The 16,336-nt window shown below is 35.9% G+C and overlaps 1 protein-coding gene across 2 annotated transcripts in view; it reads left to right on the top strand.

Annotated features, from left to right (window-relative positions):
- Positions 1-6,129, top strand: part of LOC308655947 (uncharacterized protein C1orf185) — a gene marked incomplete at its 5' end in the record, with an annotated part of 164,989 nt that extends 158,860 nt beyond the window's left edge. The window contains 2 exons of one of the 2 annotated variants that reach the window (XR_014023559.1): positions 1,816-1,852; positions 3,714-3,817. Coding sequence is in view for 1 of the 2 variants with exons in the window: in XM_081306441.1 (XP_081162567.1) it covers positions 1,816-1,852; positions 3,714-4,108 (432 nt within the window). Of the gene's footprint in view, positions 1-1,815; positions 1,853-3,713 lie in introns of both variants that reach the window. The other variant, XM_081306441.1, reaches the window with a different exon arrangement.
- Positions 6,130-16,336: the final 10,207 nt, after the last annotated feature.

The raw sequence follows: 16,336 nt of genomic DNA, 5'->3' as shown, positions 1-16,336 counted from the left end.
AACTGCCAAACTGATTCCAGATTGATTGCTCCATTATACATCTTCACTACCAATATATATAGAGAGAGTTCTAGAAATTGAAATTTCTAGAAACTTGAAATTGCCAGGGTTTTTTGTTTTTGTTTTCTAAGTTATGTAGTAGTATTCCATTATGATTTTAATTGTATTTTCCCAAAAATATTGATGTTGAACATCTTTTGATGTACATATTTGCCATCTGTATGTCATATTTGTTCAAAAATTTCCCCATTTTTTAAAAAAATATTTTTAGTTATAAAAAACAAAATATCTTTATTTATTTATTTTTACATGGTGCTGAAGATCAAACCCAGTGCCTCACACATGCAAGGTAAGCGCTCAACCACTGAAGTACAACCCCAGCCCCAAAGTTTCCCCATTTTTATTGAATTATTTCTTACTGAGTTTTGAAAATTCTTTACATACTCTGGCTATAAGTCTTTTATAAGATACATGAAAGAACATATTTTGTACTGCTCTGTGGTTTGTCTTTTAATCACCTCTTTCAAGAGTAGAAATACTAAATTTTAATAAAAGTCTAAAAAGATATAGGTATTTTTGAGAATATAAGGCAGTTAATGTATGAATAATAAACTATTCTTCAGTTTGGTTTTCCTTCTGATCAGATTCAGTTTATCATATCAAGAGACATGCAATATTTGTCCTTAATTACAATGTTTGACACTAATTAATGATTTTAGTTTGAATATATAAGATAATGCCTTGCTATGTCTTTCCCATTTAAGTATGAATTCATGAATTTCTATTGTACTCAGCACATTATAATCCATCACTCAGTATTTTAATGCCCAAATCTAATCAAAGTTGTTCCTCTGTCTTTATGATATGTTTCCATAGTGTTTTTTTACTTTTAGTCCTTACTTACTTACTGATAAATAGCTTAATTTTTAATAGTTGAAAGAATATCCAGCTGGGTGCCATGGCACATGCCTGTGAACCCAGTGACTCAGGAGGCTGACTCAGGAGGATCCCAAATTTGAGACCAGTCCCAATAACTTTGCAAGACTGTCAATGTCTTAGCAAGATCCTGTCTCAAAATAAAAAATAAAAAGAACTGGGATTGGGCCAGAGTTGTGGCTCAGTGGTAGAGCACTTGCCTAGCATTCGTGAGACACTGGGTTCAATCCTTGGCACCACATGAAAAAATAAATAAAGGTATTGTGTCTATCTACAACTAAAAACATATTTAAAAAAAAAAAAGAACTGGGACGTAGATCAGTGGTAATGTACCTCTGGGTTCAACCCACAAGTATTAAAAAAAGAGAGAGAGAAAGAAATAACATCCTTTGTATCTAGGTATAATAATGCATTTAACTATTTACTTAATCTTGGATTTTTAAATTGTAAGTTTTTAAAAAAATGCTACACACATTGAATGAACATTCGGGTGACTGAACATTGACACAAAAATAAAATTATATACTTGCCATAATATATTCCAAGTAGATTTGTTAAATTTCTCTCCAAAATATTTGTACTGATTTACAGTATACAAGAATGCCCGCTTTTTCACTCATTTAATTGGATAGAATTTCAATCAGTCCAGGGCCATACTCTTGTTCCCAGACCAGCAATATCAGCATTATTCTGGGGAGCTTGTTAGAAATGTAAATAAATGTTAAAATTTATTGCTCTTCCTGATTTGCATTCTTTGTAATAAACCTGTAATCATTGGTGCAAAATGTATTACTATTATATAAGTGTATAGATTAAATATAGTATAGAAATTATATAAAAATGATTTCATTTTAAAAATACAAATAAATTTTTATGTAGGAGGAGCAAAGAAAAAAAGAAGCAGCACGTATAAAAGGTATGTTTTCTCCAATAGTTTCTTAGAAACAATCCTAACGTATAACAATTTACAACTTTAAGAATCAAGAGGCTATGCTTAATTTTAAGTATTTTAAATACTATGAAAATTGAAGAGAAATGCTAATTTATTAGTATGTGAATGGGCACATAAATTTTAGAAAAACAAAAATTGTAATGTCAGATCTTAAACTATGAAATTTTAAGTTGTGTCTACTACTGGAGCCCAAAGATATCATAGTCAAAGCCATGTACTCATGCTTGAGGATAAAAATAAATCAGAGAGGAAGAGAAACAGGGGGGAAAAAACTCAAAACACAAGTTTTGGTCTGAGATTGTGGCTCAGCGGTAGAGCGCTCATCTAGCACACATGGGGCCCTGGGTTGGATCCTCAGCACCACATAAAAATAAATGAATGGAATAAAGGTATTGTGTCCAACTACAACTGAAAATATATATTTAAAAAAAACCAAGTTTTTACAGCTCTAGATATTGTAGGTTATGTCTTAGAATTTCAAACCATTGTCTCCTACATAATTTTAGAAATGTTAATATAAGGTAACATACTTAAAACAACTTTAAAAATTAATATGTAAAGTATCAAAAGTTAATATGAAAATATAAAACATATAAAAAGCATTTAAGATAGTATATGAGGGCTGGGGTTGTGGCTCAGTGGCAGAGTACTTGCCTAGCATGTGTGAGGCTATGGGTTCAATTCTCAGCACCACATATGAGTAAATGAATAAAATAAAGGTCCATCAACAACTAAAATTTTTTTTTTTAAAAAAAGATAGTATGTGATATTTTATAAAACCTAACACTTTGAAATAGCCATTGTGCAACCTAAATAATTCAATGGCAGGGCTGGGGATGTGGCTCAAGCGGTAGCGCACTCGCCTGGCATGCGTGCGGCCGGGGTTCGATCCTCAGCACCACATACCAACAAAGATGTTGTGTCCGCCGAGAACTAAAAAATAAATATTAAAAAAAATTCTCTCTCTCTCTCTCTCTCTCCCCCCTCCTCTCTCTCCCCCCTCTCTCACTCTCTCTTTAAAAAAAAAATAATTCAATGGCAAAAGAATTAGACTTAAAGTAAGAAATATGTAGATTGAAATCCATTTTGTATCTGATTTGTGATGGATCATCTCTCTAAATCTCTTTTTCTTTAGTGAAGTGGTGCTAATAACTGCCTTGAAGAATTATTGAGAAAATAATTATATCAAAACACTTTGTAAATTGTAAAGTTCTGTAGTAATATTATTACTGTTATTTAGATAGGGCCAGCCCATAGGCCCTTTCCATTTGGTAATCTGCTTGCTCAAGGAAGCTTATATTTTTAAAATAAGACAATATTTAGTTATAAATCTTTAAGAATCTGTCCTCTTTAAGGAACTTTCCAAAACTGAGGTTTCTGTCCCACTTAGAATCTTTTTCTGTAAAAACTGGTTGGTTTTCAGTATAGTCTTTTCTACTCTTAATTTTCATGAAAATATTGCTAATTCCCAATTACATATTAAACATTGTACAGATGATGATAGTAACTTAGAATGTTCTTGAAGAGCATTATCCTGTCCATTATAGCCCTAAAAATAGTCTGAATTTTTTTTTTAAAGAGAGAGTGGGAGAGGAGAGAGAGAGAGAGAATTTTTTAATATTTATTTTTTAGTTCTCGGTGGACACAACATCTTTGTTGGTATGTGGTGCTGAGGATCGAACCCGGGCCGCACGCATGCCAGGCGAGCGCGCTACCGCTTGAGCCACATCTCCAGCCCCAATAGTCTGAATTTTTAAAAAATTCCCTTATAAATTAAGATTTGACTCATGAATATGTAATATTCATAATAAATATATTTTTGCAGCAATTAAAGATCACTCTAAAAATGAATTCCGCTTTGCAACAAAGAAAATCATCAGTGATCCCCCAGAGACTAGCTCAGCAACAAATGGCAGCAGCATTCCATTAAGCTTATCAACATTACCATCTGAAGCTTATTACAGCCAAAGTATTGAAGCAGCTGAAGACTGGTATTCTGATGATTCTCTAGCAGAAAAGAATTCTTCAAAGCCTCTTCTCAGGGAACCTCTAATGGAAAAAGTATTTTCATACCTGTCAACAATTTCATTAGAAGAATGTACTGAAAATGTAATGAATACGGCACTCTATGATGATGAACATGATGACAACAGTAAGGAAATGTTTTCACGAAGAAACACAGAGGTCGAAATACAAAACCTTCAACATAATGCTGAATGACTTTTTTTTCTTTTGAAACCTTGTATATACTGAAATCAGGTAAAGTCAAAACTGAATTTCCAGCTTTTGAGTCTCTTAACATGTTCACATTAATATTGCTTTTCTTCTTAGTTATCATAGAGTGGTCCTACTTCTGCTGATTCTTATTTCTAGAATCAAAATTGTGAGAAGAAGTACAGTAGTATCATGAACATTAAGTTTAACTCCCTGTATCTCATCAAAAGATACCACAAATATAGGAATGTGTTTTCAACACACAAGAGAAATACTTTAAGAAATCTTTAGCATGAATACATTTTTAATAAAACATCCACAACATTTCTTTATAATTTGGACATTTTCAGGTTTATTTCAGTGTGACTAGGGCTGGGTGGAATACCTCTATCAGCTTCTCTGATTTTAAAATATAAAAATCACCTATATTTCAAATAGTATCACGACATGCTTTTGGTAAGTGTTTTAGCCAGCTTTTTCATGGTGCAACCAAAAGATCTGACAAGAACAATTTTAGAGGAAGAAATTTTTATTTGGGGTTCACAGTTTCAGAGGTTTCAGTCCTTAGATAGCTGACTCCATTGCTCTGTGCCCAAGGTGAGGCAGAACATCCTGGTGGAAGGGTGTGGCAGAGGAAAGCAGCTTGGGATGATAAACAGGAAGCAGAGAGAGCACTCTACAAAATAAGGACAAAATATAAACCTCCAAAGGCATGCCCCCAATGACCCACCTCCTCCAGCCACATTCTACCTGCCTATAGTTACCACTTAGTTAATCCCCATCTGCAGATTAATATACTGATTGGGTTAAGCCTCTCACAACCCAATCATTTTACCTCTAAACTTTCTTGCATTGTCTCACATATGAGCTTTTGGGAGACACCACTATCCAAACCATAGCAGTAAGCATTATAAATTTGCTCTTACAGGGAGGTCTGAAACACTGCATAGAATCAAGAAATCAAGTTTTCTTTCCCATCTCCTATATTTCTTGAATATCCCCTCAACCCTCACCCTACTATGATAGAAATAGTTCATAAGCAACTGACTCAAACTACATGAGTAAGAGTTCCTCTCTAGTTTGAGATACCTTTGATCAAATTTTTATTTATGGTTCTGAGGGATTTCTGACATCTGCCAATGTATTCTTTTCTTTTTCCATTTTTCCTAAACACTCACCATATAATTAACCACCTTTTAAAATTTCTCTTGGAAAATCTGATTAACAAAGAATAATATTACCATTTGTGTTTAAATAATTTATATCAAGACCTGTTCATAATTTTCCCAGAGATAAACCCTACCTATCATGACAGATGAGAAGAAACTTGTCTCAAATAAGATATCATTATCCAAGTCTGTCATCTCTGACCCAGGAAATATTAAAAAGAGTTAGAATGTCCTTATCTTTTGAAGTATCTGGTCATTTCCACACAGTATGCTGTGGTTTCTGAGCATCTATCTCCTATCCACCCCTAAATGTAAAAGTAAACTATTTCATCCCCAGGTCTTTAAGGAGCAACAAAAATAAAAAATTCAGTTGGCTTCTATTCCTGTTTTCCTGAAATTTCTGACTTACTGCCCATCCCTGAGAAGGATGTTATCTTTAAATTTGGCAAGGTCCTACAACTTCCCCAGAAATTCTGGGTTTGAGATAAGAGATTCTAGCCTTGGTCTGACTAGTCTCTGGAATAGAGGAAATATAAACTGGGGAGATGTGGGTTGCCATATTCTACCATGTAGCTTAGGCAGGGAAAGTAGCAGATCTGTAGTGAGAGAACAAAAAAGCATTTGCAAATTGAAAAGCAGAGATGAGAGATCAAAAGAGTATGATTCCTGCCTTTCTAACAGTGTTCCATTCCCTTGTCCTAACCCTTCATGAAACATGGTTGTAATTTTTGCCCTTGGCTTGGTAAAGTGTCTTTATGTTCTAATTGTAAACTCCTCTTTGCTAGCAAGATTTGGTTTCTATTACTGGCCATTATCCCTGAGGCCTAGAATTAACTATTGTTTTTGGCTTTGTTAAGGTACCCTTGTAATTTTGTAATAAATTCTCCTTTTCACATAAACTAAAAAGAGGTTTGTCTCTATTAATACAACCAAAGCATCCTATCCAAATTCTTGTCTATATTACAAATGGGAAACACAGATACATACACACACACACTCACACACACACACACATATATAAAAGTAATTGTTATACTATAGTGATATAGTAATTTCTTTTTTAATATTTATTTATTTATGTATCTTTAATTTTAGGTGGATACATTAGTTTGTTTTTATGTGGTGCCAAGGATCGAACCCAGTGCCTCATGCATGCTAGGTGAGTGCTCTACCACTGAGCCACCACCCCAGCCCCAGCAATTTCTTAAAACCTAACATATTTATTTGTTTGTAAAAAAGTCACCCATGGGATGGGGCTATAGTTCAGTGATACAGTGCTTGCCTCGCAAGTGTAAGGCACTGGGTTCAATCCTCAGTACCAGATAAAAATAAAGATATTGTTTCCATCTACAATTTTAAAAAAAGTAATCCATATCAGAGGCATATACATTTTTCTCTTTGAAAAGCCCACAGAACAATACTTGTACCAGTATAAATTACACCAGTCAAAAATGATCTTATTTTTAAGAACTGTGAAGGATCTGAGATTTCACCTTCAATACAAGCTGACAAGTTAGCCTGCAACAGTTTCATGTCTCTTTGATCAAACACAAAGGACAGGTTATTATTCATAACAATAGAAGTAGCCAGAATATCATCATTTTGACATTGTTTCCTGAGCCTCAGTTCCTATAAGATAAGGTGAAGAGGAACAGATAATGCCTACACAGTGGGTGGCATTATTATAGGAAAAAATTCAGGGAACCAAATGTTTTCTAAATGGACAGTAAAGTTGTGCGTTCCTTTTTGCATCAGCAGGAGCCATAATCACTGTCTTCCTAGATTATTTGCCATGTAAACATCCTCGAACGAATACTTTGGAACATAGGCAGTCTGTTTCTGCTTATAGACACACAGAAATGAAAGAAGCAAACTTATCATTAACATTGCAATAGGGCATTAGTTACAATTCTTTTGATTACAAATCATATCTGATAGCTGGGCTTGATGGCTCATGACTGTAATTCCAGCAGTTTGGGAGGATGAGCCAGAAGGATTATGAGTTCAAAGCCAGCCTCAGCAACTCAGCAAGACCCTGTCTCTAAATGGAACATAAAAAAGAGTTGGGGATGTGGCGCAGTGGTTAAGCATTCCTGAGTTCAATCCCCAGTACCAAAAAATATATAATAACAACAACAACAACAACAACAACAACAACACCTGAAACCCTAAATGATTAGCTTGGTGGTGGGGAGAGTATTTTGTTTCATAAACAGAATCCAAATAATGGTTGGACAACTAAATGTAGGAAGCACAAGGTTGAGCTGGGCATGGTCTTTAATCTCAGCAACTTGGTAGACTGAGGCAAGAGGATCACAAATGCAAGGTCACCTTCAGCAACTTAGCAAGACCATGTCTAAAAAAATAAAAAGTTGGGATGTAACTCAGTAATAAAGCATCCCTGGATTCAATCCCAAGTACTATAAATAAGTTAAAATATATATATATATATATATATATATATATATATATATATATATATATATATACTGAAAAAGGTGCAAGCACTTTCCGTATTTGAATTAGTCAAGGTTCCGTGAGAGCAGAACTATTATCAGTACAGGATTCATTATAGGAATTAATATATCTTGCATAGATGTAGAAGGAGCCGGGAATGAAAGTTAAGGAGAGAAACTGGAGAATCAGAGAAAGAGTCTCTGATCAGTTAATCTGAGAAGCCACTTTGTCCATTGCCACAACAAAATGGAGAAGAAAAGGATAGTAGGAATGTCTACCGAAACTGAGCCTCTAGGAATGTCTACAGGAAGCAACTGCCTTTGAAAGTGTACAGCAAGCATCTGGTGGTGGGCCCCAGGCCTTTGTTTGCCAACAGGGTCAGCAACTGGGAAGAAGAACTTGCCACAGGAAAGAGGAGTGAGGAAAAGTTGGAACCCACAGGACTCTCTACAGTCCCTTACAATATCTAAGCATGACAGCATTCACAAAGCAATGGCTTCTCCTTAAATTATGCTTACAGATAATGTACAAAGTTCTCTTTGGACCATGTGGGGAAAATGATTATGGGAAACATGAGTCTAGTTTAACCAAATTGACACAGTACAAACTACCACATTCCACCTGTCATCAATTGGGCATTCATTTATATTTTAGCCATATTTAAAACTTCCAAATAAACAATAGCAGAATGATATCAGCAAGATAGCAGAAGAAGAGATCTCTCTGTCATATCCCCCCACCTCCCCCAAACCTACCCCACGCTGGCTACAATAAATTTTCAATCCTAACTGGATAAAAATTACTCAGTGGGATTCAGGTAGGAGGTTGTGAAAACCTGGCACAGCCCAAGACCAAGGAGGGCAGTACTGCAACCAGGTGGTTGCAGGTGGTTGCAGGTGGTTCTAGAATAGGACCAAAGCCAAAAGGGCTATATTTCCAGATTTGGTGGAAATCTGGAAATATAGCCCTTTTGGCTTTGGTCCTATTCTAGAACCATTTACTCAGAGACCTGGAAGGAATCACACCCACTTATGCCTTAAGATGACAACCCGCTAATGTTGATCCTGGCAGTGTACTTACAAATGACTCTGAAACTTGACTCTAGCCCCACTCAGCAGCAGTCAGAGCACAGTTCAATCAGTGCCATAGGATCTCAAAGAAAGAGATGCCCACTTGAATCACCAGGGAAGGCTTTATGACCCTAATTTCATAGCAGACACTGAAAAGCCTCTGAGACTTGGTTCCAGCCCGCCTCAGCAGTAATCAGAAATTAGTTCCACTGCCAGCTCAGGGACCCAGAGGGAGACACACCTGCCTGAGTCCCTGTAGCAGGCTTACTAGCCTCAATTCTAACTGTGGTCCCTGAAACAAGACTGTGACTGACTTGGGTCCATCCCCTCTCAGCCATTGACCAGGGCAATACTGTTTGTCTGGGAACCTACCCAGTGACCTCACAGGAGATTTTCCAGATGAAGCCACACCTAGATTGCACACCTAATAAAAGGCTCACTGTTTGAAGATCCTAATGCTGGCCTGTGTCCCAGCACCAGCCCTAAGGTCCTGGAGATAGCAGAGTCTACTCAGGGACCAGAAGGATTCATTCTCATTAGAACCCCTGGTAACAGGGCTGCCAACTACAGACCCCACTACAGATGCAGCAGAGACTATGTAACCTAGCTCCAACTCCAACCCCATTCAGTTGTGGTACCAGAAGCAATCCTTCAATCCCGAAACCTAACAGAGGAAATCTTTAATCTCCTGAAAGCAATCTGTAAAGACTGGAATTGGCTCTTCCTCCTTCACAAGTGCCAACATGGCCTACACAGACAATGAAGAATAATAATAAGCTCCAGAAACTGAACCCAAAGAAATGGAGATCTATGAATTGCCTAAAAGAGAATTAAGAACAGATCAGAGAACTCAGTGAGATGAAAGAAAATGTACAGATAATCAAGTAAATTAGGGGGAAAATGCATGAACAAAATAAAAAGGTAACAAAATAGAATCTGCCAGACACAATGGCACACACTTATACTCCTAATGATTCTGGAGGCTGAGGAAGGAGAATCACAAGTTTGAAGCCAGCCTCAGCAACTTAGCAAGACCCTATCTCAAAATAAAGAATAAAATAAAAGGGGGCTGAGGGTGTGACTCGGTGTTAGAGTGCTTGTCTAGCACACATGAGGCATTGAGTTCAACCCTCAGCACCACATTTTAAAAAAAAGGTATTTTGTCCATTTATAACTAAAAAAGTTTTTTAATAAAATTTAAAATATATATAGTTAAATGGATTCAACAACAAATGCCCCCTAAAATATAATCCATTTAAAAAGAACCAAACACAAATTCTAGAGTTAAATAATATAATGATATATCTGAAAATTCAGTAGAGAGTTTTGATAGCCAATTCAATCAAGCAGAAGACAAAATTAGCAAATTCAAAGACAAGTCATTCAAGCAAAGTGTGGTGATGCACACCTGTAATCCCAGCTATTCAGGAGGCCAAGTAAGGCGAGTCACAAGTTTGAGGACAACTGAAACAATTTAGCAAGACCTAAAAAGGGTGGGGATGTGGCTCAAGCGGTAGCGGGCTCGCCTGGCATGCGAGGAGCGCTGGGTTCGATCCTCAGCACCACATAAAAATAAAATAAAGATGTGTGTCCACAGAAAACTGAAAAATAAATATTAAAAAATTCTCTCTCTCTCTCTCTCTCTCTCTCTCTCTCTCTCTCTCTCAAAAAAAAAATGCTGGGGATGTAGCTTAGTGGTAAATCACTCCTGAGTTCAATCCCCAGTAAGGCAAAATAAAATAAAAATAAAAAAAGTAATTTAAGATAAACCAATGAAAGGAATATAAAGAAAAAGGAGTAGGGCTGGGGATGTGGCTCAAGCGGTATCGCGCTCGCCTGGCATGCGTGTGGCCCGGGTTCAATCCTCAGCACCACATACAAACAAAGATGTTGTGTGTCCGCAGAAAAACTAAAAAAATAAATAAAATATTCTCTCTCTCTCTCTCTCTCTCAAAAAAAAAAAAAAAATATTTACATCCACATTCTAAAGTTCCCAAGCAAGGTCAATTCAGAGAAGAATACTCCAAGTCACATTATTGTCAAAGTGTCAAAAGTTAGAGACAAAGAAAGCATCTTGAAAGTGTGGAGAGACAAAGCTTATACAAGCTAGCCAATCCCTAAAAAACAAATACCAAATGTCTTCTTTGATATAATGAGAGCAACTAAGAACAGAACAGGGAGGATGAGCAGGAAGAAAAGATTAGCATTAAACAGAGACATGAGGCGGGAGGGAAAGGGAGAAAAAAAGGGTAATCACATGGAAATGGAGGGAGACCCTCATTGTTATACAAAATTACATATAAGAGTTTACGAGGGGAATGGGATAACAAACATGGAGGGAAATGAATTACAGCAGATGGGGTAGAGAGAGAAGAGGGGAGGGGAGGGGAGGGGGGATAGTAGAGGATAGGAAAGGTAGCAGAATACAACAGTCACTAATATGGCAGTATGTAAAAATGTGATGTGTAACCGATGTGATTCTGCAATCTGTATTTGGGGAAAAAATGGGAGTTCATAACCCAATTGATTCTAATCTATGAAATATGATTTGTCATGAGCTTTGTAATGTTGTGAACATCCAATAAAAAAAAAAAAAACTACCTACAAAAAAAAAAAAAAAAAAAACACAAGAGGACTAAGGGCAGACTTCTCAACAGGAATTTGTAAAGCCAGGAGGAAGAAAGTTGATACGTTCAAAGTGCTGAAAGAAAAAGTTGCTAACCAAGGAAACTATATCTAGCGAAGTCATCCTCATAAATGAAAGAGACCTAAAGAATATTCTCAGCAACAAAAGCTAGAGGAGCTCATCACCACTAAACCTAACTTTATAGGAATTGCTAACTGAAGTTCTTTGAGTTAATATGAAGAATGCTGATTAACAATATGAAAACATACGAGAGTAAAAAGCTCAATGGTAAAGCCATATAGTAAAATTCAGAATGCTGTAATGGTGGTGTGTAATCACTAAAAAATTAAATAATTATTAATGTGTACTAATTGTACAAATTAATGGGGTTCAGTGTGTCTTTTTCATAAATGTATATGTCATGCTTTGATCATATCCACCTTCCCTACGATAGCCTTCCTTGCTCTCCCCTCTCTATCCTTCTCTGGTCCTTTTTCATTCCTTAATAATAAGTCATTTTTAAGTCTTCACATATGAGAGGAAATGTGTGATACTTGTCTTTCTGTGCATGATTTATTTCAATTTACATGGTGTCCTCTGATTCCATCCATTTCCCTGCAAATGACATTATTTCATTATTGATGGCTGAATAGTACTCCTTCATGCATAAATTCCAAAATTTTTAAGATCTATTAATCTGTTACTGGAAAACTAAGCTGATTTCATACTTCTATTATGAATACTGCTAGAATAAATATTGGTATGCAGCTATTTCTTTTCATTTTTTACCTGATTTCATTTCCTTGGATATACACACAGTAGTGGTATAGCTGGACAATACAATAGCTCTATTTTTAGTTTTTGAAGGAACCTCCATACTCTTCCACAGTGACTATGCTAATTTACATTCCCACCCATGGCGTATGAGGGTTCCTTTTTCCCTACATCCCTACCAACATTGGTTAGTTCTGTTTGGGTTTTTGTTTGTTTGTTTTATTTTTTTATGATATCCAATCTGACTGTGGTGAGATGAAATCCCAATGTAATTTCTTTTTGCAAGAATAAGAGGAGTAGAATTTATTCAAGTGTAAAGAATAGAAACAGAACTCTTGCAGGGGAAGAAGGGGACCCTTGTAGGGGTTTCTTTCCCGTTGTAATTTTGATTTGCATTTCCTGGATAGCTAAAGATGTTAGGTATTTTTTTCATGTACTTATTGGCCTTGTACTTCTTCTTTTGAGAAGTGTCTATTTAGATCATTTTCCCATTTATTGAATAGATTCATTGTTCTTTTATTATTAAATTTTTCGAGTTCTTTATATATTTTGGATAATAATAGCAGGCAAAGATCTTCTCCTATTCTATAGGTTGTGGTTTTCTTTTTTTTTTTTTTTCACTCTGTTGTTTGCTTTGCTGTACAGAAATTTTTTATTTGAAGTAATCACATTTGTCAATTCTTAATTTTATTTTCTGAGTTATTAGAGTCCTATTCAGGAAATAATTGCCTGTGCCAGTATGTTGAAGTGTTTCCCCAAGAAGTTTGTAAGTTTCAGGTCTTGCGTTAAGGTATTTGATATATATTAAGTAGATTTTTGTGCAGGGTGAGAGTTAGAGATCTGGCTTGAATATGCTACATGTGAATATTTAGTTTTCCCAGAACCATTTGTTGAAGAGGCTGTTTTTTCTCTAATATACGTTTCTGGCATCTTCTTGACAATCAGTTGGCAGTAGATGCATGGGGTTTACTTCTGGTCCTCTATTCTATTCCATTGGTTTATGTGTCTGTTTTTATGCCAATGCCAGGCAGTTTTTGTTACTACGGCTCTGGAGTATACTTTGAAATCAGAATTGTTTTGATTCTTTAGAGTTTTGTGTGTCCATGTAAATTTTAGTACTGTTTTGTCTAGCTCTGTGAAGAATGTCATTGGTATTTTTTAATGAGGAATTCATTGAATCTGCAGATTACTTTTGGTAGTATAACTTTTTGTTTTATTTATTTTGGTACTGGGGATTGAACCCAGGGGTGCTCTACCACTGAGCTACATCCTCAGCCCTTATTTATTATTCTGAGACAGGGTCTCGCTAAGTTGCTCAGGGCCTTATTAAATTGCTGAGGCTGACCTTGAATTTTCCATCCCTCTGACTCAGCCCCCCAAGTTGCTGAGATTTCAGGCATGTACCACTGCACCTGGCTGTTTGCTGATATTCATATGTTGAACCATCCTTGCATCCCTGGAGTGAGACAAACTTGATCATGGTGTATCTTTTTTAGTGTGTTTTTCCATTCTACTTGTAAGTTATTTTTGAGAATTTTTGTTTTGCTTATCAAGGTTGTTAGTCTACAGCTTGTTCTTTCTTTCTCTCTTCTCTCTCTTCTCTCTCTCTCTCTTCTCTCTCCTCTCTCTCTCTCTCTCTCTCTCTCTCTCTCTCTCTCTCTCTCTCTCTCTCTCTTTCTCTCTCTCTCCTTTTTTCACCAGATTTTGGGTAGCACAGCATACTTACTTTGTGGAATGAGTTTGGAATGTTTTTTCTTTTCTATTATATGGAGGTATGGGAGATTGAGGAAAGTAGGATCAACTGAGCCTATGAATTCATATCCAGTCTAAGGAATATAATGAGACCCTATCTCAAGACAAAAAGAGAAATGAAAGGCATCCAAATTGGAAAGGAAAATATTAAGCTGTCTGTGTTTGCAGATGACATGATCTTATATATAAATAACCCTGAAGACTACACACACACAAACACACACACAATACCTTTTGGGACTAATAAATGGCTGGCATGGTAGTGCACACCTGGTAATCCCATCAGCTTGGGAGGCTGAGGCAGGAGGATCCAGAGTTCAACGCCAGCCTCAGCATAAGTGAGGCACTAAGCAACTCAGTGAGACCCTGTCTCTAAATAAATACAAAATAGGGCGGGGTGCCCCTGAGTTCAATCTCCAGTTTTTTTTAAAAAAAGACTAATAAATTAATTCAGTAAAGTTGCAAGATTAATTAAAAAAATCATACACTAACAATAAACTATCCAAAAAAGAATCAAGGTAAAAAAAAAAAAAATCATTTACAAGAGCTACCAGAAAATGCTTAAAATTAAAGTTAAAAGGTAAAATATCTGTACACAGAAACTTATAAAACATTGATGAAAGAAATTGAAGAAGAAAAAAATAAACAGAAAATATTCCATGTTAATGGATTAGAAGATTTTATACTGTTCAAATTATAAAATTACCAAAATTTGATCTACAGATTTGAATATAGTCCCTGTCAAAATTCCAATGTCATTTTTCATAGAAGTGGAAAAAACAATCCTAAAATTCATAGGGAACTACAAAAGACCCCCCTGAATAGCCAAGGTAATCTTAAGCAAAAAGAATGATATGGGAGGTATCACATTACCTGATCTCAAAATCTATCACAATATTATAATAATTAAAACAGTATAAAAACTAACACATAGACTGGAGGAACAGATTAGAGAGTCCAGAAAGAAACCTAAGCACATATGGTCAACTAATTTTCAATAAGGGAATTAAAAAGATTCTATGAGGAAAGAATAATCAGAATAATCCCCCCAATAAATGGTACTATGGAAACTAGATATCCACATGCAAAAGAAGGAAACTAGGTCCTTATCTTATACCATAAACAAAAATTAACTCAAAATGTGTTAAGGGCTGGGTGAGGTAGTGCATGCCTGTAATCCCAGTGGCTTGGGAGACTGAGGCAAGAGGATCGTGAGTTCAAAGCCAGCCTCAGCAACTTATCGAGTTTAAAATAAAAAATAAAAAGGGTTGGGGGATTTGGCTCAGTGTTAAAGTGGCCCTGGTTCAATCCCCAGTACCAAAAACAAAAGGTGTTAAAGACTTCAAAATAAGTCACCAAACCACAAGACCAGAGGAAAAAACATAGAGGGAAAGCTCCTTGATATTGTACTCAGCAATGATTTTTCGGATAGGACACCACAGGTAACGTAAGCAAAAATAACAAAGTGATGGGCTGGGGATGTGGCTCAAGCAGTAGCGCACTCGCCTGGCATGCGTGCGGCCCAGGTTCGATCCTCAACACCACATACCAACAAAGATGTTGTGTCCGCCGAGAACTAAAAAATAAATATTAAAAATTCTCTCTCTCTCTCTCCTCTCTCACTCTCTCTTTAAAAAAAAAAAAATAACAAAGTGGAACTTCATTAAATAAAAAGCATCTATACAGCAAAGGAAATAAGCAACAAAATGAAAAGACAGTCCACAGATTGGAAGAATATATTTGCAAGACATATATCTAATAAGGGGTTAATAAGTCAAATATATAATGTACTCACACAATTCCCAGTTCACTGCAGCATTATTTACAATAGTGAAGATCTGGAAACAACCAAGTGTTTGTTAGCAGATGAATGGATAAAGAAATACACCCAAACACAAGTACATGAACACACACGCACATACACACACACACTGAAATATTATTCAGTCTTTATGAAGGAAATATTGCTATTTGCAACAACTTTGATGAACCTAGAGGACATTATACCAAGTGAAATAAGGCAGATGCAGAAAGAAAAATAACACATGATCTCACATGTGTAATTTTTTTCAAATGGATACTTACAAACTGGAAAGTTGAATGATGATTACCAGTAGCAAGGATGGGAAATGGGAAGTTGTAAATCAAAGGGTACAAAGTTGCAGTTATATAGGATGAATAAGTCTAGAGATCTAAAGTACAATCTGTCCACTATAGTTAATAATATTGTATACTGGTAATTTTCCAACTGAGCAAATTTTAGGTGTTCTTAACACACACACACACACACACACACACACAGAGTTAAATATATGAGATAATGAGTATGTTAATTTTCTTGGCTATAGCAATCATTATATATGTATATAATCTCTCCTGGGACAAG

Source organism: Spermophilus citellus (genome assembly GCF_964194105.1).
Source record: "Spermophilus citellus genome assembly, chromosome: 9".
Lineage (NCBI taxonomy): Eukaryota > Metazoa > Chordata > Mammalia > Rodentia > Sciuridae > Spermophilus > Spermophilus citellus.
Note: the sequence above shows the minus strand (reverse complement) of the source record. Positions and strands in the feature narration are given on the sequence as shown.